Genomic DNA, 26,922 nt, shown 5'->3' on the forward strand with positions numbered 1-26,922 from the left:
TTTAGTGTACACATAATCTCTGGTAACAAGACTTTCTAGTCTTTTAAAAATCACAATGTGAGGCACAATTCATTCCTATTTGTTTACAAAATGCACGCATTGAATACGTTCCCATACAAGTCACAGTGAGTACATAGGATGGCCTTCAAATGGACGGAAATTCTGGCTCTTCTAGAGCTCACACAAGCATCGATAGCATTCTAAAATAAATGGAACAAATATATACATGTGATATGCTACTATGTAATGGTACGAAATTTCATATGAATACTGTCTTTTTCTCACAACATCAACTGTTGGGAAAAATGCATGTAAAAAGATCCGTAGCAATGACTTTCAGTGAAGAAGCCCTCTACTGGTCAGAGGTTCAAAGTCCCAAAGTAAATGTTACGTCGTGAGCATTAATTGAAACATGGTGCAATGTTCTCACACTTAACATCACTAGCCACACTCTATCAAATGAAAGACATCGGCAGGTCTCAACAGTGGAGGGAATGTAATTAGGGAAACAGAAGTGGAATGGGGTCTGTGGAAATGGATATCAAGAGTATAATAATTATATAATATGGACTGGCCTTGAGGGGGATATGACATTTATTTCCTGAACTAGAATTGTATTGCTCAAGTCGAAACTGACAGCAATACGATTCTAGTGAGGGCAATCGATGTCGCATCCCCCCCCCCCCAGGGTAGCCAGTCCATATCATTATAATAAATAAAATTGGACATCTAGAGCAAACCAAGTTGAAAATATATACAATTAATGTAATCACATCTTCAATTGTATCTCAAAGAGGGAAAATGAATGAAATATAGAACAAGCTGTTATTACTAGATGCACGGCTAGCCATGTCTTGCTTACTACAGTGTATGCAAACCCCTGCCACGTGCACAAACTCTTTTGCTAAAAGTGCGCAATAGCATGCTTACAGCTTCTAGCAACTTATTGCCCACTATTTGACACCCCAAATCCCATTTTTGTCTGCGTGTCAAAGTGGGGTAATAAGATGCAAAGATTACATTGCTCAGATGTCTGATGTGATTAATAATTGTTTTTTCAGAATCATTGGATTGAAACTATCAACTGCCATACAACACTTGGAAAAGTATACCATATGGGTGGTATGTTTTGCACTTTGTGTATTTTCACAATTTCGCGAGTCGGCTGACATTTGTGAAATTAACAATTTTCACAAATACTGCCATCCACAATCCAAATGCCCTGTATGTTGTCACCAAGGTGGCAAATTACTATTTTCTGAAAAGGGATAATATAAACTTTTTATTCCGTGACTGTGCTAACTGCTTCTTTATCCTAAATTCAACCATTTGCAAACTTGTGAATCCTATTGTGTGAATGTGATGATGAAATAGATGGTGCACACATTTCTTGCCTGACAAGACAAACTTTCACATTCCTTTGAAATCTCCATCCTGGCGGAAACCTTGCTCCAGTTTTCTGCCTTGTCACGCTCAAGTGCCAAATCTCGGCAAAAAAATCCTTTACTGGAGAACCAAAAGGGCATTGACCTGGAAAAATAACTCTTAGTAGATTGCCTTTTCAGTTACCTCCTTAACACAAACAACATAAAACAGGCCACCTTCATGTGCATATGATATCTTTGGGTTGTTTTGTTGTTGTTGCTGTTGTTGTTTTTTTGCGTAGGCGTGTTTGTGACACACATTGATTCAGTTTCTGCTACTTATCAACACCCTCCATGGCCTTTACTGTGCGAGTAAGTATAGTGGCATTCTCAGTGTTTGGATCATTAACCTTTGACAGGAGAATGAAAACAATCCAGGTCTTGCATTCTAACTGAACACAGAGCAGGTTTAGGGATGATGAAAAATAACACGATGAAACCCCCCAAAAGTGAGTCATCACCCTTGTAGGCCTTTCTAGCGATGTTACACAATAGCTGAGCCATTCCTCCTTCCATGCCGGAGCAGGGGGTACATGTTACCGCTGGTAGGTATCACGTTTGGGGTACAATGTCCTCTTGGGAGGTGAGGACAGTGGTCCTGCTGCTATCCTGGGGTTGGGCCAAGTCCTGGGCCGAGGAGGAGGAAGGGGCCGAGGTGGCTGTGGTGCCCAGTGTCTCCTCGCTCGATTTCTGCTCCGCGGTGGTGCCGTCCGTCGTGAGCTTGGTACTGCCCTCCCTCTTCGGTGCCGCGGCAACCGCATCTCCTTTGCCCTTCTCCGACGCGTTCTCCTGGCTCTGGCGGGCTTTCTCCTCGCCGTCTTCCTTCTCCTTCTCGTAGGCCGCCTGGCACATGGAAAGGGCGTTGAGGTAGTCCATACCCGGCCCAAAGCTGCCCGGGATCGGGTCGTCACTCCACAGCACCTTCTCGATCTTGGTGCACAACTTTTGGTAGGTTGCCCTGTTGGTGATGGGTAAGACAGGACAGATAAGGTATATGATACATTTCTATCTTTTGATAACAAAGTAAGCATTTGCCATGATGATGAAGACATGGAAGCAGAATGCAGACCTAAATGAGGACTTGCATTCCACAATCTCCATCTATTCGAATCACCCAAACCTATCAGTTTAAGGTCTATGGGTGCGAGTACAAAAAGACGTAAGTTTAAAATATGGAATTCGGTTTTGATAATTGATCCCAGATCTTTGCCACATAGGTTAAAGACTAATAACTTGCTTTACCCTTTCATTTATCACCCTTTCACAAGCTCTGGCGCCGATCTGAGCGATGACTCTAACTGAGCTGTCTTAACAGAAAATATCAATGGACAGACATGCAGAAAGACAGACAGATAAAACCAAGAACTCAGAATATGAAGTCACAACCGGCACATTTTGTGCGAGCCAGGAGATAAAGAAAAATTTTTTTTTTTTTTTTAGAGAAATTTCTTGATGGGAAAATGTGCAAAAATAATAATGATAACTGATGTAACTTTTCTGAAAGTACTGCCTCGAGTCTGAATATCTATCTAAATGACAGATCGAATAGCAATCAGCAAGGAATAAACAATGCCTCATTTTAGATGCCTGAAAGTATGGGTCAGCTATATAGATATGTATTTTTATATGTAACTTTGAGCACAGCAACATTGAACAGACAGGAAGGAGTATGTACTGGGAGAATGAGGAAAGAAAGAAGCGTAGAAAAGTACTGAAGCGCACTGCCATTATAACAAACAAAGCTATAACAAAATTCTCCTTACAACAAAGTACTGTATACGCCGAATATTTCGCAAGGTTTTAATTTTAGCAAATTTCGTGAGTCAGCTGCTATTCATGAAATTAAAAACATGCGAAAATATTGACTGTGATCCTGATATGAATGTGACGTACGCGTACACATTTCTCCGTTCAGTACAGGACTCCATGATCGCGAATTTAACCACTTGCGAAATCATCGGGAAGTCTCGATTTCGCGAAAATTTAGACTCACGAAATATATGGCGTATACAGTAATTCATGTCCCAAAATTATCATCTATATATCTTAACCTGTTGAAGACGAGTCCCGAGAATACTCAAGCAGGTGTCTATTGGAAATGCGTGTCACAGCAAAACCAGTCCATCCTAAATGAGTTAATATACTTTTATTATTCAGCTATAACAACATGTTGATATGATTAAAAAAAAAAAGATTAAAAAAATCTGGCAGTCCTGAGGATTTTGCTATAATGGCAGTCACCTGTATTAAAAAGGAAAAAAAATATCAGATGAAAAAAAGATTTCTTTCGGGAGCAGTCCAAAGAGGACTGTTGGTTGTGGAAGTGGGAGGTGCAGGGAAATAACGATGCAAAGGGCTGTACAGTAGCAGCACGGGGGTAGATTGACGGTCTCCCTGCTGCTGCTACAGCAGGGCAAGAACTCACTTGGTGATGAGGTTGCAGTAGAGCATGGCCAGATACTTGAGCCGCTTCAGGCCCTTGCGCAGGAAGCGCATGGAGTCATCGGTGACCTTGATGCAGCCTGAAATGTCCAGGGTGTGCAGGTAGTGGCACACGCCCGAGATATAGCGGATGCTCATGTCAGTCAGCTGCGCAGGAGAGATCAATGGCGATCAAAATATGTCCAGAACTCAAGGAAAGCCAAGTGAATATTCCACAAAGATATACAGATGAGCAAGAGCAATGAGTGATCTTATGTCATTGTTGAAGCATTAGAAAGAGATAAAATTTCAAAATAATTCCTGAGAACCCTTTCTACCACTTTGATTAAAGTTTGTGGGTGGCAGATTTATAATGGCCACAATCAATAATGACATATTCTTTTCAAGAGAATTTAAATGGATAACATTTCAAGCAGCAAAAAACAAACAAACAAAAAAAAAGAAAAAAAAGGAAACAACCAAACAACAAGCAAACAAATACACAAAATAAAAGTATTGTAACAAATGACATCACTGCCACAAAACAAACACCACAGTTGTGGGATGTAATGGCCAGCCATATATTACAACATGCTATGTAAACTGTTCTGACTTTGTTAACAACAGCTGAAATCTGCTCCAACTTTCTCAGGATTCAACGTTTAAGGTTCCTGTTCAATTTCAAGCTAATTCTCTTTCCTTGGACATAATTCTTCTTCTTTTATTTTTTTTAAGAAATTGTTTTTCACTTTTGAGCTAAAAATTACGCCAGCCAACCTGACTGCAGCCAGCGATGTTGAGGAAGGAGAGACGCCGGCAGCAGAAGGCCAGGTTCTTGATGGCACCGTCCGTCAGCTGCATGCAGTGAGAGATGTCCAGTCGGTCAAGGTCCCGGCACTGCTGGACAAACTTCTGGATGCCCAGGTCGGTGATCTGGTGGCACTCTGATAGCACCACGTCCCGCAGGTGGTAACAGTTGCCAAGCGCCCCTAGGCCCTGCCCAGTTTCGGAAAGAGAATGTTGTGGATAATGCACTATGAAATACTTTCCTTATTTATATTGGGCATTTTTGCATGTTTGGCCTCTTTCGTTTGTCCACATCCCATATCCCAGCATGCCCACTGTCTGCTATCTGCTATCAACTATCCAAATACCCACTATGTGGGTATTTTTGTATTTTTGTTACCCTCATCTTCAGCTAATATGGTACCATATATGGTGTCAACACTGTACAACAATGTTCACATATTGTAATATGAATATTGCTGAACAGAAAGAAGCAATTCACACATCCCTGTATGCATATTCATATTTTCTTCTCACCATGCATGCCTAGTTAAAGTTTTCATAGCATCAGTCAATCTGTGGATTAAATATATTATACTGGTAATTGCAGAAATATTCTTTTTGGTTCCTTTACATTATTTTCTTGTGTTAATATTGAAAGACAGGTGTACTTCAGTGAAATAGATAACTGTGGCAGATAAACATGCTTGCTGCATAGCAACGCATCTTCATACCGTATCCGTGATGTTGCAACCAGAGATGTCCAGGGAGGAAAGGGCGGGCATGTTGCCCAACATTTCCGCTCCGGCATCGGTGATGTGCTCGCTGAAGCAGAACGAGCCATACACCAGACTGTAACACCTGCAATCAACATAGTGTGTGCAGAAATCACTGTGCGTATGCCTTCATTGGAGTTGCGAAGGTTTGTATTGAGGAGATGTCCTTGTGGCATAAATCTGGTGTTTTCTTTCATCACTGAATTGTTTGCGCATATCCCCTTGGAGTTTACTAGTCACATTCAATTTAGGTATTTCTCACAACAAGATAAACCCTGGACACTTGATCTTATCTTATTCTGATATTGATCACTGTGTTTTTCTGACCCATATCAGTTAAGAATGCATAATCTGATGCTAACTTGCACAGGTGCCAAATTAGTCTGTGTGTAAGTAGGTCTTTGAATTAAATCTATCCAGTTAACTTAATTCAAACTGATTTAAATAAATGCTGCAAGATCAAAGGTCCTTATGCATTCAGTTTTTGCTGTCGATAAGCCTGTTGCCATCTTTGTTTACATGGTAAACAGACATACCATGCTCAACATTTTTGCAATGGTTTATTCTGTCACAATTCACAATGGTATTTGCACCAAAGTTAATTGAATTGCAACTCTGCAATTATTCTTTCAAGCATTGGAGGATCTGCCAAAATTCCAGCATTCACCCTTCACCTTTCATCTTTACCAGATCTCTCTGAGGATTCAAACATGAGAACTGAAGTTTGTAATCTACTGAGAGTTGCCTCTTGACTGAACACCTAAAATGGGACATTTTGGACATTAGTTTATCAATGTATTCTCAGCAGAGCACTGAATTTCTTAGATTATCAGGTGATAAAATCTAACATAAAATCAAAGAGAAATGACATGAAAGTGAAATATCTCACTTCTGAGTGATTTTCATGATGGAGACGTCGGTGACGCGCACACAGTTGGTCAGGTTCATCTCCCTCAGCTTTGGACCCGATGGTCCCTCCACCAAGTTACGAACTCCATTGTCGCTAATCCTGGATGCAATCAATGGTATTATAGGGATGCAAATCATCAGTAACAGTTGACAGCCATTAGAACATGCCCCCCCCCCCCCCACCAAAAAAAACAAAACAACAACAACAACAACAAAACAAAACAAAACACAACAACAACAACAAAAAACCCCAAAAATTGTGATACAGTTGAACCTCTCGTATCCGGACAAGTCGGGACAGGGGCTCATCCGGATAAGGGATTTGGCCGGATACGAGAGACTCAATGCTTTATACATGTACATACCGTATAATAGAGCTCTATGGTACATACACATACACATGTACTGATGTAGCCCATTATAGTACCACATGTAGTAATGTGTATACTGCGACCTTTTCATTGTTACACTCAGTAACAGACCCCAAAATAGAGGTTCGTGTTTGCAAGCGGAAATCATTTTCTTTTATAAATTCTTGGGATGATTTACCTAAATAATTATTAAGAAATGTATCAAGTATATGTAATTCATGTGTGTTTCCTCCCGTAATTATTAAAAAAAGATAAAAAAATCACGGCGAGATTGCGTCCGGATAATAGAGAGATCCGGATAAAGGGAGGCCGGATAATAGAGGTTCAACTGTAAGTGAAAGCACAAGAACAACAACTAAGAGCACCGACAACATTCTTTGCATGGCTTACCATTTTTGGGTTGTTTTTATCACCTTTTCTCATTTTTAGGAAGAGGTTCAGAGTCTTTTACAAAATTTGCTCCAAGACCAATGAAAAAACAAATGGTCAATTCCACAAGCAGGAGTTAGAGCAAATGTAGATTTCTTGTAAACTGCTGCAGATCCAGTGCCCCCAAGTAATCATCTGTTACTGCATGCATATTCTTTATTTTCTGGGAAAAGGGGTATATTTCAGGGGCTCAATTGGGGGGGGGGGGGGGGGAATCCTGAGAAATTTTTAAAATGGGGAATCTTTTGGTATTTTCCCAAATCATCTTTAATTAGAGGCATTTTCAGATGTTCAAATCTTTCAAAATTTTCAAAGGGGGGGGGGGAGAGGCTGAAGATACCACAGAAAAATGGTTCTGGTAACTGTAAGCCCACCTGATGCAGTCTGCCACGTTAAGGATGTTGATGTTCCTGCAAGTGGCCAGAGACTTCAGAGAAGCATCTGTGATGCGGGGACAGTCACTGACGTACACATATCTCAAATCAGCGCAGTACTTTCCAAGGTACTTGAATGAGGCATCCGTGATTCTGCTGTTCCCTATTAAAGAAAAGGAGGGGGGTAGATAAAGTGATATGGGATGAGGAAAAGTGACTGAGATTATGTATGTGTGATGTAAGAATAATGCAGTCTCATTTATCAACAGTAGCCTAATAAGTGCTGAAAAATTTATTTATTTACCTTGGGTAGCTTTTTCAGTGTCAGCACTATTCCACCATATGGCATGCCATTATCACTATCTTAGCACTGCCACACAACCAGTTCTACAGACTGTGTAAAGAGATATTGCAGATGAGATATCTCGCTCAAGCATGTTCCATATGGACAGGATTTGATTAATAGTAGGTTGGCAGTTTTGTTACCACATGGGTCACAGTTAAATCTTGATTGCAGCTGTTGGATTACAACTCTCCAACTCATGGTACCAAAGCTAGAAACACTAGCGACTTGGAACTGACAGCCCTTTTTGCAGCATAAAACTCTCACAGATTGCCACTGACATTAAGTGCATTGCGTTGGCAAAAACTTTTGCGTCCACTTTACTTCTGTGAATCTTGCACAGCTCCTAACAAAATTCGTGAAAATTTCATGAATGGAATGTAAAAATTCCTGGTTTTACAGTAATGAGAATGTGGTAGCATTTTACATGTGTATGCTGGCATAAACAGTGCATCTTTCTCAGACATTTCAATGTTTGATGCAGGACCAAAAAGCACAACACTTTGCACCAATGACAGAGGTACTTTGTACCTTCAATTCGGATCTGCTGCAACTTGCGGTGCACGGCCAGCGCCTTGATGGCCACGTCGGTGATGTTGGGTGTGTACAGGAAGGAGATGGAGCGGATGGTCGGGCAGTTGCCTGCCACGGCGACGATCATGTCATCACGCAGCGTGAAGCAGTCATTGACCACAAGCATCTGCAACTTGCGGCTGCCACTGGACACATTCTTGTAGCCACTGAGAGTGATCTGCAACATACGATAGTAAAAAAATATAAATGAAACAGCTCTCTCTCTCTTTTCATGGAATTGTAGTGTGTTGGGTATCCTCCTCTACTTTTTAAGGAGGAGGAGATACCTAATCAAGGGATAATCCCTCCTAAAGATAATCTTAATGATGATGCAGTAATAATGCACGAGTCATGACTACCCCAGTGTAGCCTCTTCAGTAACAGATCTCATTATTCCCCAGAGGGCCTGGGAATATTTATTACCTGAGCATGCACTGCCCACACATCTACATGTATCTGGGTCACGAGCATTGCAGGTATAAGCTCTTGTCTATGATTGCCTGTAATGGGCAGGAATTAAATTTGCAAGCTCTGAATTAAAAGTAAACACTGTAAAAGTGAATATTTTCAGGAGACTAATTTTTCACACTAAGCAGCGTAAGATGAGTTTTATGTGCTTTTATTTCCATGGAATCAAGACATCAACTATTGGACTACAGGCCTATGGCAAGCAAAAATATTTGCATGCTTTTGTTTCTGCGCTAGTTTATGGTTGCGCAAAATGTGCAAAAATTTCAACACTGTGAAAATTTCCACTTTTGCAGTATGCAATGCAAATGCATGTTGACTTGTGTCAATTAGTGATACACTCAACATCACTTGTGTGGCCAAATGAATATCTAAATACAAGCCACATATTTCATAATAGTTTTCTACTATTTTTCTTTGCATTACTTGGATATGCTCACACACAAAAACAAAAACAAAACAAACAAACTTCCAAACCAAGATTCTGTCAGTGACATCATCTGTCAATGTATTTAGATATTTTTTGTCCACATACATGTGTAAGTGATGATCATCCAATGAATCAATACAAGTCAACATGCATTTGCATTGCATAGTCCCTTTAAGGCTCAAGAACATTATCTACATGTACCATACCAAAATGTTGCCCAGATTCTACAAACAGTTTGCAGGATCGCTATCAATTTCATTGCAATCAACAACCTATTTGTTCTGAATGTCACTGGCATATTGTGGTGGCAGTGGACCTTTGATAGAGGGTAACCATAGGAATCACCTGGGGGCAACCAGACATGTCGAGGTAGACCAGCCTCTTGCCGCCCCGCCCTGTCCCAAGGTACTGGAGTCCTTTGTCACTGAACCTTTTGCAGTAGGCCAGGCTCAGGTACTGGAGATTGAGGCAACATCTGCAATACAGACACACAAAACAGAAATAGTTATCAAATACGATCCTCCTGAATGCCATTTTTCAAGATATCCCTTGCTGGTGGATAAGATAATTACATAAAGATCATTTGTTGTTGAAGGGGAATGAAACCCAAATATACATGGGAATGAGGAAATGTAGGGATATTAGCAGAACATATCAGTGAAAGCTTGAGGAAAATCAGACAATCTGTTGAAAGTTATGATTTTTTGCAGTGCTGTTATTCCTAGATGAGAAAACTACAATATTTTTTGATGTCATATATGGAAAATGATATAAAGAAATATAAAGAGAATTCCATTAAGTTTCATTTTTCAATGGAAATTCCACTTTACCTCGACTTGTTGCTTGCCATATATTAAGGGGAATATGATTTCCCCTGCTTTCTGAAAGAGGCAAGTAAAGTGCTCTTTTATTACATTAGATATCAAAGTGAAAATGTGCTGAAATTTTTTTTTTTTTTTTAATTCTAACAGTTTCCATACGTCAATGTCACAAAATGTGTCTTCTCTGCCAGCAATGGCAGCACTGAAATTTTGAATATTGATAACTTTCATTTTCCTCAAACTGTCCCTATCGCTAAGATGTTCTACTAATATTGCTGCATTCACTCAATCCACATGTATATTGGGGTTTCATTTCATCTACTGAACTCTCCCACTCCACACACATACTGATGCTGTGTTGTAATGTACCTATACGTGGGCTCCGTCCTTGATCTTTATAGCAAGCGCTCTGCATGGCACTACCAACAAAGCTGACGTCATGAGCCATACACGATACACTTACATCCCCTTCAAACTTTTAAACAACATTTTGGGACTTATAATTTTGGTGCACATAAATCAACAAACAGTTACAAACCATTCTACCTCAAAATACCAGTAAAACACATATGGTATATGTAATTGTTTGAGCATGCAAAGGTTTGTCTGGTGCTGTCTGTCTGTTTTGTCTGTCTGTCAGTTTGTCTGGATAGATTACCTGGCCAACAGTCTGAGGGTGGCATCGGTGATGTTGGTGAAGGAGAGGTTGAGGTAGAGCAGGACGGGGCAGCCTTCCGCCACGTACTTCATGGTGTCGTCGTTCACCCCCTGGCACTCCGACATGTTCAGGTCCTGCAGGTTGCGGCACTGACCTGTGGAGGTCAGAGGTCAGGGTTGAAGGGTTAATGAGTCATATTTGTGTAGCACACTATTAGCATCAGTATTTACAGGGATCGTATAGTTTGGGTTGAGACCTAATTTCAGGTTACTAACATTTTTTGGTGAGATAATGAGAAAAATCTCATGAAATATGAAAAGAGCATGTAATTCCATGAGGAAATCAACATTTATTTGATGAAAATTGGTTTTGAAATGGCTGAGATATCCAAAACAGAGTGATTCTAAAAAGTGTGGGACCCACCTTTTATTACGATCACTTTGTTTTACTTTGTTTTTGGATGTTTCAGTCATTCCAAACTCGATTTTCATCAAATAAACTTTGAATTCCTCATAAAATTGTTATGCTCTGTACTATTTCATAACTGTTTTCTTGGTATCTCGCAAAAAGTTAAAAACCCAATTCTCATCTCCACCAATACTGTACCATCTCATTGACTTCCATTTAACAAAAGGGTGAAACAAAATATGAATCATACATTCCGTGAATCATATTGCGTTATCAAATTGTAAAAAATGCATAATGCAGAGTGAATCATAAAGTATTATATCGTAAAACATATGTGCAATTAAGTAGAATACCAAGAACAGCAATGCATATTGTGCATGGTTGACAGAAAAGTGAGTGTAACAACGGAAAAGAGTGGTCCACTGAAAAAGCAGGGCTTGTAAAAGGAGGATCACTGATGTAGCTGAGGGAGCATCATGCACAGTTTTAGTCTGTACTTGGTCAAAACTTAGGAGGAGAGAACACAGGCAACTGTACCGATAGCCGTGTAACTTGGCTTGGTGAGAACGCTGCATCCCTTCAGGTTCAGGTGGAGTACGTAGGGCCGGTAGTTTTGGAGCAGGTTCGTCACCACGTGATCTGTCACCCTGTAAAGATGTGAAAGGAAAGGCAGGAACATGGTTTAATTCTTTCACGGTCAGAGGCGTGACTATTGTGAGCAGAGGGGATGGCATTTTGAGCCAACAGTTCCCTGAGAGTGTTCGCTGCCCAGGGTTGCAAACTATCGCGGGAGGTGTGCAAAATGGCAAGAAGCAGCGCAGAGAAACAAGATCACTGAGGCCGAGAATAGTAGATCTAGTGATAGACATCAAGAAATTTCTATTCACGTCAATCAACATCAACCTGGTAAAATGGATCTGCTCGCTCTGTAGGTGACATAAAGATCCCTTTAATACATAATATGAGGAATGAAAAGGATGCTGAAGAATTAGCACAAATTGTAACTACACTAAAATTTGAGAAATACATAATAGTTTAATACTGATATTCAACATAAGGAGCTATTGATACAATGTGCTCTGCTTAGACTGCCTGGTACAGACTGCAGTGAGGCTTGGGGAAGAATAAAAAAGAAAAAGGAAAAATGAAATAGGTATGTAGATTGTTATACTAATATTTTTTTTTTATTGTATGTCCAAAAACATTACAGTGTATTGATACACAATACTTCGTACTCTGAAAATCAAATTTCACTTATATGTTTTGACGTAAGCATTTAGATGGGTAAAATTCATCAGTCGAACATAGAAGTATGTGTAATTGTAAGATAACTGTCAACCATCCCACTTCCAAGATGCTGGCCACACTTGGTGATAGAGCATTTTCATCTGCTGCTCCAAAACTGAGGAATCAACTACAGTACCTAAAACTCACTGAAACCAGCAATCCCTCAATATCTCACAACTCAGCTGTTTCATTAGAGGACAAGTTCACCATCATAGACATGTAGGTTGAGTGAATGCAGCAATATTAGTAGAGCACATCACTGAGAGTTTGAAGAAAATCGGACAATCCGTTCAAAAGTTATGAATTTTTGAAGTTTCTGCTCAGTCACGGCTGGATAAGGAGACTACTATAGCTTGTGATGTCACAGGAGTACAACGATATAAAGAAAGTATAAAGAAAATTCAACATATTTTCACTTTTCTCGCATAACAAAAGAACACTCGACTTCTCTCTTTCAGAAGGCAAGGGGAATAATATTTCCCTTTATAACATACGTCAGTAACGAGTCGAAGAAATGTGCATTTTATTCAAAAAACAAAGTTTGTGAAATTCTCTTTTATTTTCCTTATATCGTTGTACGCATGTGACATCATACACTGTAGTAGTCTCCTCATTCAGCAGTGATTGCGAAGATGCTTTAAAAATTCATAACTTCTGAACGGATTGTCGGATATTCCCCAAACTTTCACTGATGTGTTCTACTAATATCGTTGCATTCACTCAATCCATATGTATATGAAAGTGGACTTGTCCTTTAATAATTCCATTGTAATGCGTACCTGGACACGTAATTAAAAAATGCGCTATATGAATATATTATTATCACTATACTTATCCTCTGTAAAACAAGCACTGCTAATGCTTTGTTCTTCCTTGTCTGGTTTGCAGATCACCAGAGAATAACTGATCAAGCCAATTTATCCTTCGCCATGCGACTATGTGGGCTTTTATATAAATATTTTTTTTTTTGTCATTAACTCCCTCCAATGTTTCTTCTCTAGATACAATTATCCCCTTCTCTCTCCTTCAGGCCATTTTGGAGTGTTGTTGTTTTGAAGCGCTAACATGTGACTCTATAAATAACTATACAAACAACTCAGGGCACTTACGCACAACCCGGAAAACTTACGCACAACCCGGAGCACTTATGCCCAACTTGGGCACTTAATAGGAAGGGCTTCATGAACCCCACCCCCTGGATGTCCTTGGAGACAATAGTTATTTTGTGCAAGATAAAGAAGCCATAAGGAGAAATGTGACTGTTTCTGTCCATTAAAACTCAACAGAAGTCTTCCATTATGAGAAAAACAAACCAGTATTTCAGTGCAGGAAAAACAAAAATGCAATTTTGAGGCAGAGACTTAGCTCTAAACAAAAATATGTAAGTTGCAATGAGTTTTATAGCAAATCAAGTGCACATCTATGTTGAAAAAGGTAAAACAGACAAAAATACAAGGAGTTTTGATGCAGAAAATGAACAGCTTGAAAGAAGAAAATGTAATCTCTCGATCAAAGTCATTTTTCTGATCAGCATAACACACAGAGACATATATTTAGCCCATGAGTGCAGACACCCAAGTCTACATTTGGGAACCTGGTTTACCAGGTTCTCGTATATGAGTTGATGCTACGGAAGCATGGTATACCAGGTTCCCGTAAAGAAATGGGTTGTGTGAGTGTGAGTTAGAACCAGTGCACTTCACACAAGTCTCACAACACTCACTGGCAAACCCTGTTTGATTTTGATACGATCCAGTGAAACTCATTTGTAATACAGAATCATGATGCGATTAATAGACTTACATGTGTTTTGTCTTGGATAGGTCGACCTGGGAAATGATTCAAGCAAAGAGAACAAAGGAGAACCATATTAGGAATCATACCATAAAGGGTTGCACAAATCCTGAAAAACTTTACTCTATATGATGGTAGATTAATGAAAACAAACAATGCAAACTAAGTGATGCTTTGTGTCAAAAAGAGTGCAATTTCTCACTAAATATGAATAGTAATAATCACAGCACTCAAACTAATCAAGACTTTGTGCGATCTTCTGAACACTGTATACAGCATATATTTCACAGTGTTCTTATTTTCACAAATTTTACACACCTAATGTCCACTAATATTCACAAAGATGAACAACTCGCAAAAGTATTTCTTCCCGAAACAAAAATGTCTTGTACTGTGCATCATCTCCATGGTAGCAAATTATTAATTTTCCTCTTGAAAATGGATGACACTTTTAATTATTCGCTTTCCATAACTTAGGGTCTCAATTGCCAATTCAACCACAAATTATCTTTCTCAGTTTCAACTGCATTCAATTTACAAAATATAGAGCTTGTGAAAAAAAAAAATGCAAAGAACTGAAGAGAAGGAATGAGAGAGAAAGACAGCCCCAGGGAAACTAGAAAGCCTTGAAAGTACTACCAGATGAAATAAATGAAATCACAAGTACATAGAATGGATGGATTGAGTGAGAGTATGAGCGGGAGTCAAAGTGAAAGATATGAGGAGAGAAAATTAAGGTCTTACCCGACTCCAGAGGGAGTTGTTGCTGGTGATCATCTTCCAGGAACGACAGACCTGGGAGCAGCGGCTGATGTCCACTAGGTCCAGGTAGCCAAAGATCTGGGGGGAGAGGAAGGGGCAGGCAGGATTTCAATGACACAACATATTACCACAGGCTCTTTGTGCGTGTACACACATACACATACACACAGAGATATATTCACATGTACAAGATTGTGAGCAAGCTAGACAATTATATCAACCATGATTCCATTATAGATTTTGATATATCCATTGATATGACAATGATGTTAAATTAAATTTGGTCTATTGGACTTACTTGTGAGAATCACAAGTAAGACAAGTCACAAAACTTTTCTCCCCATGACTGTCACAAGTAGATCCAATCGAACAGATATGATTGTGTTATCATGATTCCAGCACTGTATACTATATTCCTTTTATATTGCTTCTCGGCAAATGCTTGGTCTAGGAATTGAAGACAATGGAATTGCTATGACATTAAAAACATGTCACACGTAAGAATCAGTCCAGAGAGCTGTGTGCAGAACTTTGATCCGGGTAATGTGTTTATTATACGATGCATTTCTAGAGCTTCAGAGAAATCTAGCAATCATGTGATATAGAAGAACATGGAGTTCAGTTACATTTATTCAATTTTTGTAGGTACTTATCACCCGGAACCTACTGTTAATATAAAAATCAAAGCTTTCTCTCTTTAGGAGCTGTTTATCCACTTTTTGAGCATTGACAGGGCGAGTCTGACTTCCATCACTAGATGGCGCCCTTCCCTGCCCAATAGTTGTAGCTTTCTACTGGGACTGGGTCCTCCCACCTATATACCTTGATGGCAACTCGTCTTGGCAAGAGTGAGATGTCATCCCTGGCCTCACCCCTCGGTCCAAGAGTGTCCTCCTCACCATCCAACTCACCTCGTTCAAGCCTCTGGGGGAACATTGTCATCAAATTAGAGGTAATAATTAATTGGTGTCAAATAGCCTTGTCAAATTAAAAAAAAAAAAAAAAAAAAAAAAAAGGAGGAGGGGGCTACAATAGTGCACTCCTGTTTTAATGAACACAGGAAGAACAGAATTCTTGTCACAACCATGTAAAAATCCAGGCCCCCAAATTACTGTCTATACATCTTCGTATACTTTATCGTTTGGCTACAGTGAAATTCTGATATAATAAAAGGAAACTGCCAGTCTCGAGGACTTTGTTTTAATGGGAGTCTTGTATTCTTATTGTCTCTTTGGTTTAAGTTAGAGCGATTCTTAGTCAGTGTCATAGATATCATTCTACAAGCATTTCAAATTTCAGATGATCTCTAGGGTCATTGGGTATTTAGTATAAAGAATTCAAAGGTGCTTATTTTGCCAAAAGGGGAGAATCTATGATGTCTATTTTTACAGGTATAATGTAAATTCATCTCACCTCAAAATATTCCTTGGTGCGACGGGATTCTTGCATTACATTGTGCCACGCCTCAAACACCAGTCGAGACAGGGAGATGTCATACACATACTTGATAATGTTGAATGCCCCTGAAAAGTGCAAAATAACAATATCTGATGAAATTCATAGAAAAAAAAAATCTGCCAAATATAATCAGGCAGACCTGCCAACTGTGAAAAACAATTACAAGGAACAAATGGAATTACCTTTGCAATTCCATTGTTGAAATATACACTTCAGAGATGTTCACAAAATCAGCAAACTCATATAGGAACGTTCGTATGAAGTGGGATCTTTTACGTGTATGAGTTGTGACCCTCCAACACATGGGATCTCCATTTCATGTCCTATCCGAGGAACAGAGTGTTTTTGCTTGTTACTAAGAGGGGACGGTATGATTACACACAACATTGTTCAGCTTGGACTTGGGAATCGAACCCGGGTCATTTGGATTGGGAGGTGGCTGGGCAATTGACTGAGACAAATCACAGTAGGCGGAAGGTTGGAACAAATGAAAAGAGACTGGAGATGGGTTGCATCGCCGTTGCTGCCCAAGAGTTCTGTGCACGCTGGACTTACTCTCCTGCCTCTGGCGACGGAAGTGATGCCAGTTGGACCAGATCTTGAAGTGCACCCTCTGCTTCCGCAAGTCGTAGTACTCCGCTGCCTCCTTCATCTTCCGGATGAGCCACTCACGCTTCCGCTTCTTGCGGATGTGGTACGTGAACCACGCCCTGTGTGCCAGAGGGATGAGGATGTGGGAACTTTCTAAATACAAATGCTGTGTGCTTCCTTGGGTAACATAATGATGACGATGATGATAATATAATGATGATGATTATGATAATCAGATGACAATGATGAAGATGAAGAAGAAGAAGAAGAAGAAGAAGAAGAAGAAGAAGGTGATGATGATGATAACAATGATTTCCACTATACCTTTACAGCTCTTAAGATATTACAGTAAATCACGTCTTGTTTACGTGCAAATTCTGCAGAACTTATTTGCATCAGATCTACACCACTGATGTCCCAAATTAGTATTCTCTGCCCCCTTCAAAATGAATAACAAAATCAGACACGATAAAATAAAAAGAAATATGGCAACTCTAATTACTTTGCATCTATGTCAAGTTCGACCCAACACACTTTCACATATGACGTGTGACAAGTATTCTCAATTATAGCCGGTATGGAACGTGCTCCAAAATGAAGTTACATCACTGTGAAATCTATGGCATAACCATACAACGCGGTGAAACCACCTTCAAAGCATCAAGACATGCAATTTATTTCATGAATTGGAGACAGTTGCCCTTTGGGGCTGATTCTATACTAAGCTGCTTTAGGCCACTTACGTAAATGTCATGGTAACAAGTCGATTGTTGTAGCACTGATATGCCTTCTGGTACAGGGCAGGATGTGGCTGGATTGAAATAGAGTGTGGAGTTCAGAAATATACATCTGCATTAAAATGCACCGTGGAAGTTAAGAATACACATCTGGATTGGAATAAATGCATGGAGTTTAGAAATAAAGATTAGAAACAGAATCAAGCATGGAGGACAGAAATAAACATTGGAATCTCATGCATGGAGGTTAAAAATAAACATCCAAATCAGTATAGAGCATTGAAGTTGAAAATCGACACCTGGGTTGCAATGAAGCTTGAGGCTTAAAAAAACAAATGTCCGAATCAGAATAGACTATTAGAAGAATGCCAAAAAATACATATCTTCATAGGAATGAAGCATTGAGGATTAAAAAAAAAAATCAAGAATATTCCGAGCTTCAGTAGTTCATAACAGATATTCACACCTTTATTTCTATTCAAGCATCCAACACCATTAGTTTGCATTTAAGCAGTTATAAAATAACCGACATTGGAAAGCTACAAAAGATTTAGATGATACAATTTGTATGTCCTCATTAAAATTATGGATGTACATGCTCAAGATTGTTAGCATGGCACAGTAACTTTACGAAATAAGAGCCATTTTTGACATGGTTGGATGGCAAAGAGCAAAGTAACATGGGAGTTATGAATATTGGCACTAGATCATGAAAATTAATTCGTAACCCACTGAGGATGGGCTGATTTTTCTACAACATGCATTTCCCATAGACACTTGCCCGGGTATACTCAGGACTCATCCTCAACGGGTTGATATGGTTTTCTGAATGTTACATTTAGCACATATAATAAACACAACAACAAAAAACCACACACATAAAGATAACAATTCTTATTATGTAGTGGTTCCTTGCCAGTAGTAAAAAGAAAAACAAACAAAACAAAATCACATATCAAATATTTTTGCAACACACACAGAACTTCTTTCAAGCCATGATACCCAATGGTACATTTAGCCTCTCAGCAATTAGAAATTAATCGACAAATTTTTCAGCAGCAATGAAAATGCAATGGGGAGTTTAGTTGGCAAAAAGCCTTTTGTGTGATGATTAAAGCAATATCTGGCAATCTTGGGATAGATTTGACCCCGATTTGAATATCAGTTTTTCATGTCTGATAGGTGAATCTTAAGGCAATAGAAAGAGTGTTATATATACACACATACAATGTGTGTACATTATATTCTATCCTCCTTGGTCACTATACAATGATATTGAAGGTTGAATGCTACACTATGGTACTGTTTTCTGGACATGAAATATCACTAACTCTAAGAGAAACATATCTTTCAAGACTGTTTGAAATATGATCTTAACTACACATTTACATGTACTGTACATATGCCTTGGGGTAGACAGACAAAATTGATTATATCACAGAAATTATGCTAGTGATATCCCTCCTGTGTGCATCTGTGCATGTATTGAATGAATGATGTCAAAGTCATAGTACTACAATATTCTTGTTGGGTTTTTTATACAATGCCAATTCTTACGGGAAAATGCTTGATCACTACTGACTTTCAAGTTGTTATCATAGTTCGTAATCTTCATTTCCTCATATTTTTCTCAGAGAGCCCATAATACACTGCTTTCATTTCACAAAAGTTGTAGCAACAACTTTTTCTTGATTGTGATAAATTCAAATGACAAGAAAGAATAAACAAAATAATTCTTTAACAATGATCATGAGATGCAAGGGTAGTGTCAATGTTAAGATCTTGGTGATGAAAAATACCAGTAAGGTGATTGAAGAACTCCAGAACTGTGAACAGATAACAAGCAACATTAAAAACTTTACGACACTATAAACATAGTAAAATTACTGGTGAGAAACAATGCTGAGAATGCAGGCTGGAGCTGTTATTTAAGACGTGTGCTTGCGATTTTGGATTTCAAAGCAGCAAACTACAGAACTGACGGATGTGACGTGATATGAAGCCACACTTTTGTTCACCAGAGTGCACCATCATCACACAACTTTGCTTTCAGTGGAAGGATAATGGGAAAAAGGGTTTGTGCAGAGAGGGCCAACGAGGACTGTAAGCCCTTACAGAAAAAGAAACACATAGACGAACCACCCTGATGAATCCCTGTTATACTGACGACTGCAGCATTCATGGTTTCTGCTAAAATATAAGTATGAATCATGTACATGTAGGAACATTTTCTGAAAAGTAAGAGGACATCTTAAGCTGTATATTCAAATGTGACATTCTATGAAGAAGTACCTGAACATTTACTTGCAAAACTGAAATAGACCCATCCCCCCTGAAAAAAAAAAAAGAAAAAAAGAAGGAAAAGTATATACAAATGGCACAGCGGGAGCTTGAACAACTGAAATGATCAAATCAATGATATCTGCATGCTTTACTGGTTTGTAAATGCATATTTTGCAAACAGCTCTGAATGCTATAGCGTCTTCCGAACCAGTGAAAGGGCTCTGAAACAATGAACTACCATTGTAGCAAAACATTTGGGAATGTAATTGGACAGAAGCAATTTTAGGTACATTGGAGCTCTGTCTGGAATGAGTTGCTATCACATTCAAACACACAGCTTGCCATGAGCTGCACCAGCTCACAAGCATCGATGTTGGTTTGGAATTGTCCTGGTTGTGTGCTAAGTGTGATTAAAGGAAAATTTACCCATCGATCCCCCTCAAAAAAGAAAGAAAAAACCAACCAACCAACAAACAACAACAACAACAACAACATAAACAAAGTTTGTGGATGAAGAGAATGTGGAAACAGTAAGAAGAATACATCAGCTAAATATGAGGAATATCAGATGATACGATGTCATGGTAGCGGAACAATATAAAAGAAATACAGAGAGAATTCCCCAAATTTCAGTACAGATTCCCTCAATGAATTAGTGACATACACAGTGTATGATAAGGGTAATATCCTTACCTCTGCCTTCTAAAGGAGATAGGTCAGGTGTGCTTTCATAATGCTTTAAAAAATATGAAAATATGCAGAATTCTCTTCTGATTTCCTTTGATATTTCCATAACTATAACATCATGAACTGCTGCAGCTCACTTATCCAGCTAGGGTGGCATAAAATCTTTATAAAACTTCATAACTTTTGAATAGATTATAAGATTTTCCTTTTAAACTTTACTGATGTGCCATATCAATATTTCTGACATTAACTGAATAAACATTCAGATTTTTGGTAAATTCCCCTTTTGAGGCATCAACATCATCCCTGCCTGTCGGGCAGAGCTGCAGTGGTGAGTTGGATGAGTTGTGAAGCATTTCTATATGGTTCCTACTGGAGTCCAGTGGACCAAACCTACCAAATTATCTGACAAACTTACAACCGATTGCAAGCCATACATAGTTCAGAATGAAAAGCACAAATGAAAGCTAACAAAACAAAATAAAACAACAACAACAACAACAAAACAAAATGGCAAAATCAGGAAGAATAAAGTTGTGGTGAAGCAGGTCTTGAGGGCAGTAACGGGGAAGAATGGAAAGAGAATCTGAGGAAAGTTTTGGAAAGGCACGCATCTGCAAGCATTATGTGTATTTAAATGCCTAAAACTTTAAAGAAGGTTACCACAGTGTGTACGTAAACTCATTTATGCTGGGGCATTTTTTTTTTTTTTTCCTGTAAGGATGTGAGCTCGTTGGATAGCTTGCATTATTTTCCATGACAAATTCCATAAGCTCAACTGCGAACATTTCATATACACTCTACACACTATAATTTATGTTTTTAGTTTCTTTTTTAACACATATTTACTGCTTATCTGATGTTAGCCTTTTATATTTTTACTATCTTCATGATTAAAGCAGAAATTATTAGAACATTTCTGCACATTTTGAGGCATCTACAACTCATGTTTGTTACTATATTTTCCCCTTTTTTAGTTTGAAGACACATGGCTCATTGCAAAACAGCAAACATTAGATATTCAACAGCTCATCACTCTGTTGATACTGGAGCACAGATATGGACAAATCACCACAACTGCATATGTAGGAGCAATATGGGGGAAAAAAAACAACAATCAATTAACAGCACAAATGAATACAGTCTTAGGCAAGTTAACACTTCACACCAAAGCTGCAAAGAAAAAGAGAGCCTTACCATCCATTCCCATGGCTGGCGATGAAGTGAAAGTTACACAAGATCATCAGTTGGGATCGAAGCAGAATGGCATATAGCATTGCTCAAAGTATACTACAGATCAATACCTCCCAGTGTATAAAACTAACGTAATTTTGCATGTGGACAACAATGGATGAAACTTTTTTGTGAAGTCTTGTGATGAAAGAGCAGACTAGGGCAGAACCAAATTTTCACATGCAGTGGCAGGAAAAGTGATTTCTCAGAATACACAATGCTTAGAAGAGAGACAGTACTTTGAGTACCTCGACAGGAACCATGCAGGAGAAAATGGAGCAGAGGCAAAATTACTGCAATCTAAGTACATGTATTGCAGCATGATACCACAAGCATGATGTACATTAAAGGGTATAATTTGAAGGCTTCCAGCTAATGAATGGCAGAGAATCAGGACTACATACAGTCAAAGTCACATGATAAACGGCTTCAGATTGATAGCTTATGATTCATACAGGTTACATTGTGAAGTCTAATGACTGGCATTCATTGATAATGGTACACAGCAGATGTGCATTGTTTGGATTCTAATCATCATTGAAAGTGGCCTGATGACTTAAAATTGCACATGGTCATCAAAGGCTTCAAGATTTGCACAGAGTATGACTTCTAAATGTTGTATATCTTCTTGCTTTATCAACTACGTCAATGGAGAAAACTTACAAGAAAAGATGAAATACAGTCATAAGGAAAGCAGAAAGTCTGGCAGTGTCCATAAAGTAGTGAAGACATACTATCAAGTTGAGCAGATGAATCATACTTACATGCAAATTCTCTTCATCAAGCAAGTAGATGTTATCCAAGTAGGGCGCCCCAAAGATCTTTTCTTTGGGCTTGAGTTCCTCAGGTATTAAAGAATCCCTATTTCATATGGAGAGATTATACGGTTACTAAAATTAAATTATCTTATAATTTATCATTCCTCACCTTTTGAATATTTCACTGCCTTTAATATGAGCAGAATTTAAGACAGTAGGTGAATGGTTCACATATTTACATTTTAGTGAAATAGTGGATGTAAATTACTGCTGTAACATGGCTTTATTCATGACTTGCCATAATTTGTAGGCTGCACAGATATCAGTCATTTAAAGCAGAACAACGTTTAAAGAAATATCATGTTAAAGATTTGAAAATATCTTACATTACTGCATATTCTCCTGACAACATGTAAATATATGTTGGTAGTGCAATCCTCACAGAATACTTTATTAAACACAATATACACAGACATTTACAGAAAAATATCCTTCCCTCACAAACACATTAGGGTAATCCATATCATACATTTTATGGCATGTAAAATCAACTATAACATTTCTAAAATTATGATCAGTATGTGACAGGACAAGCACACAGTCAGATGATGTCCTTGTATGTGTGTGAAATCAAGACTGGTTGTAACCTCTGTACAGTGGATTTGTACTTTGAAAGAAAAATTTTACTTCTCTATCTTGATAAAGAATTCCATTTTAATGAAATGTAGACATCTCGTGATCCTCATACATATACGATCAGATAAAAGAAGGACAAAGCACTACATGTATGAAAGAAAGAAAAAACCTGATATGACGAGAATGCTTATATTGCACAATAAAAATTCACCTTGGATTCATTTTTCTGATACTGTAAGGCAAGAGTTTTTTTCGCAACATGAAATTTTTGCAAATTGCCACTGGCATTCAATGCATATAGCGTAGAGAAGAACTTTCAAGTGCAGTTTAATTTTGTGAATCTTGGCTCTTGCAAAATTCGCGAAATCAAAATGCATGCGAAAGTTAAAGAGTACTACTTCACAAGTATGTCTTTTGGAATGTTAGTCTTTGGGGTGATAGACCTCATTTCCATAGAAAGGGGGGGGGGGGTTCCTGTGACAGAATTTGACTAATTTTAGGTCATTAGTCACATCTGGTACACGTCACATAATATTATGATTATGGTCATCATAAAAACATCAAGCCAACTTTTCAAGTTGTGCACAGTGACATAATGATCACGAACTCAATTCAAATCTTGTGTTTTGTTTAGACCCTTTAGCCCAAAAAGGAATGTCACATTGGACACTGATTCCTACCATTTGAGGGACTCCAGACCATGGAGATCTTCTTCTCGCTGTCGAATGAGCTCCGTCAGATTGTCTATGAGATACTGGTAGGGGTCATCGGGACAGACAATGGCAAGACCAGTCAGCAAAGCCTGTGAAAGAAATACAAACAATTAAGCAAAATTAATAACAATAACAGTACTGCTTCTACTTTTACTAACATATTACTACTACTACTATTACTACTTTTGCTCATGATGCAACAACATCATTTATGGTGATAGTACTCTTAAACTGCTACTACTCCTACTACCACTACTACTTATACTACTACTACTACTACTACTGCTGCTGCTGCTGCTGCTAATAACAATTATAATACTAAAAGGAATTTACTTCTGACAAGAAAGAAAGCATAAGGTTTACAAAAGATATATAATCAGACTAATAAATGACATACAACACTTGTACTCTCCTGTATACGCTACGTCTGTAGATGTTGATAACTCCCTACAGAGAATATGTTATCAGTCAAAAGCAGACGGGCATAGCTTCATTGAGTAGATGCCTTCTGGGTTCACTGATGAATGACCACATAAAGAGAGTACTAAGATTAACTGAATTTAGATCCTCCTTTTAGGCATCAATGTAAACATGTGAGCAAGAAGGGTATTACAAATTTGAACCCTTTCAGGACAACTGAATTAAAAAAAAGGCAGTTGGCATTCTGTACTTACATGTAGCTGGAAAGCTGAATAGGTCATAATTACCTCATAGACATCTGGTACTTTGTGACGTCTGAGAAATTGCTTGATCTCTGGGTTCATATTCCGCATCGTCGACATCTTGGAATCCGGTGGAATTTGCCTCCGTTGAAACTTCTAAACCCTGCTTTCTGTCCAAGAGAGGAAAATTCTGGTGTCAGTTCTCACTGTACAGGGCTATGACTACCTAGATATGCAACACTTTTAAATGTTTTCTCAAACTCTGATTCATGCGACATGATCTATTGTTATGTTATCTCTATGGGGAAAATAACAAAAGAAGATTTGTCCATCTGGGCACTGTTTCATGAAAGTTGTCAGTCTCTGACAATTAGACAATTGACATAGTAACAGTCAGGGACCAGAGCCTCTCAGCCAATCAAAACCAAAAAATTTACTGAAATTGTCACAGACTTGACAACTTACAATGTATTAGTGAACTAGAAATGTCGCTACGGCGACTGATGCCTCCGCCATAATGCATGATTCTCCCAATAGGTGTATAGTACAATGTCTTGACAATGTGTGATGACAGTTTCACATAACTGGCAAAATATCGAAATAACAGGTTTGTCAGAAATATCTTGAATGTTCACTTTCCACGAACTGGGTTTGCTATAATTGTCTATTAAAGAGTGCAGGTACACATATTTGGGGAATTGAAAATTTTTACTTGACTTCTGACCGACCTTATTATAAGTTTATGCATTAAGTATAATTTTCAAGGTATGAAGAAAGAGTGTAATTACAGTACAAAATAGTTTTTTTTTTCATTTAAACCTGACCTTTGACCCTTAACCTTTGACCTTTGACCTTCTGGCTGGAAATTTCCAAGAGAATCTCCATCAAGTAATACATGTACATATGTAAACACTTTTAAAACTAATAATGCAATCATTGCATATACTAGTATACATGTATGAGGGAAATACAGTAGTAACATTTTGAGGAGTTGACCTTGACCTTTGAACCCCTGACTATTGACCCATGACCCCTAAATTCCCTAGAATCCCTGCCAGTCAGTACATGCATATGTACCATGTTCCATGGAGATACATTGAACCATTTGCGAGAAAAGTGATATTGCAACATTTTCACCTAACCTTTGACCTTTGACCTTTGACCTTATGACATGAAACTCTCTCTGGAGAATCCTTACGCAGTAGTACATGTCTACACTAAGTTTCAAGAAAATAACTGCGGGCATTGCATAGATATGGGGGAAATAGCAACATTTTTAGCATTTGACCTTGACCTTTTGACCTTTGACCTCTTGTCAATGTCACTAGAATCTACTCAACTAATTGTCCCATCATACATCATCCTTGGACCAAGTTTGGTGAAAGCTGCTTCATCCAGTTTTGAGTTATCAAATAAACAGATAAATTTTAGGATTTGACCTTGATCTTTGACCTTTGACCTCTGTCCGATTTCACTGAAAAACTAATCAAGTAATTCTCCCATCATACATCATCCTCCAACAAAGTTTGGTGAAATTTGCTCCATACAGTCTTGAGTTATCGCGTAAACGGATACAATTTCATGATTTGACCTTGACCTTTGACCTTTGACCTTCAGCCGATTTCACCCAAAATCTTATCAAATTGTTGCCCCATCATACTTCATACTTGGACCAAGTTTGGTAAAATTCCAGTAAATATTACTCAAGTTATCACGTAAACGAAAGCGGACGGACGTACGGACGTACGGACGTACGTACGGACGTACGGACGTACGTACGGACGGACGGACAACCCGAAAACATAATGCCTCCGGCACCACTTCGTGGCGGAGGCATAAAAATTGAGCAAAGACAATGGGATTCCATTAGAATAGACCAGACGAACAACTTGTCAGGGCTGACAACTTTTCATGAAACAGTGATGTAGCACTCAGACATCCAGACAAATCTGAAAATAAATCTAAAACTAAATCCAAACAAATCTAAAAAATAAAATATCAGCACCTACCTAATGTTGACTGTCCAGATGTTCCAAACCTGCCCAGACTACAGGGTAGATAGAAATGTTGGCTGACTGAGATAAATTTTTCACATGACTAGATGTCATCACTGTCTCCGATCAGTTTTCT

At 38.6% G+C, this 26,922-nt stretch overlaps 1 protein-coding gene across 1 annotated transcript; it reads right to left on the minus strand.

The window, feature by feature from the left end:
* On the minus strand, positions 1-26,922 carry LOC140230646 (F-box and leucine-rich repeat protein 13-like). The gene is made up of 21 exons (XM_072310789.1): positions 26,802-26,922; positions 24,838-24,962; positions 24,098-24,219; positions 22,788-22,884; positions 21,988-22,002; positions 17,827-17,894; positions 17,048-17,202; positions 16,448-16,557; positions 15,857-15,958; positions 15,017-15,112; positions 14,282-14,307; positions 11,729-11,838; positions 10,784-10,937; positions 9,650-9,779; positions 8,365-8,584; positions 7,491-7,653; positions 6,297-6,416; positions 5,366-5,492; positions 4,623-4,841; positions 3,850-4,013; positions 1-2,382 (listed from the first exon to the last, which is right to left on the minus strand). Exons 2-21 carry the CDS (start codon positions 24,910-24,912, stop codon positions 1,977-1,979), a joined length of 2,679 nt encoding a protein of 892 aa, XP_072166890.1. The 5' UTR covers positions 24,913-24,962; positions 26,802-26,922; the 3' UTR covers positions 1-1,976.

The sequence above is a fragment of the Diadema setosum genome, chromosome 7 (genome assembly GCF_964275005.1).
Source record: "Diadema setosum chromosome 7, eeDiaSeto1, whole genome shotgun sequence".
NCBI classification, from domain to species: Eukaryota; Metazoa; Echinodermata; class Echinoidea; order Diadematoida; family Diadematidae; genus Diadema; species Diadema setosum.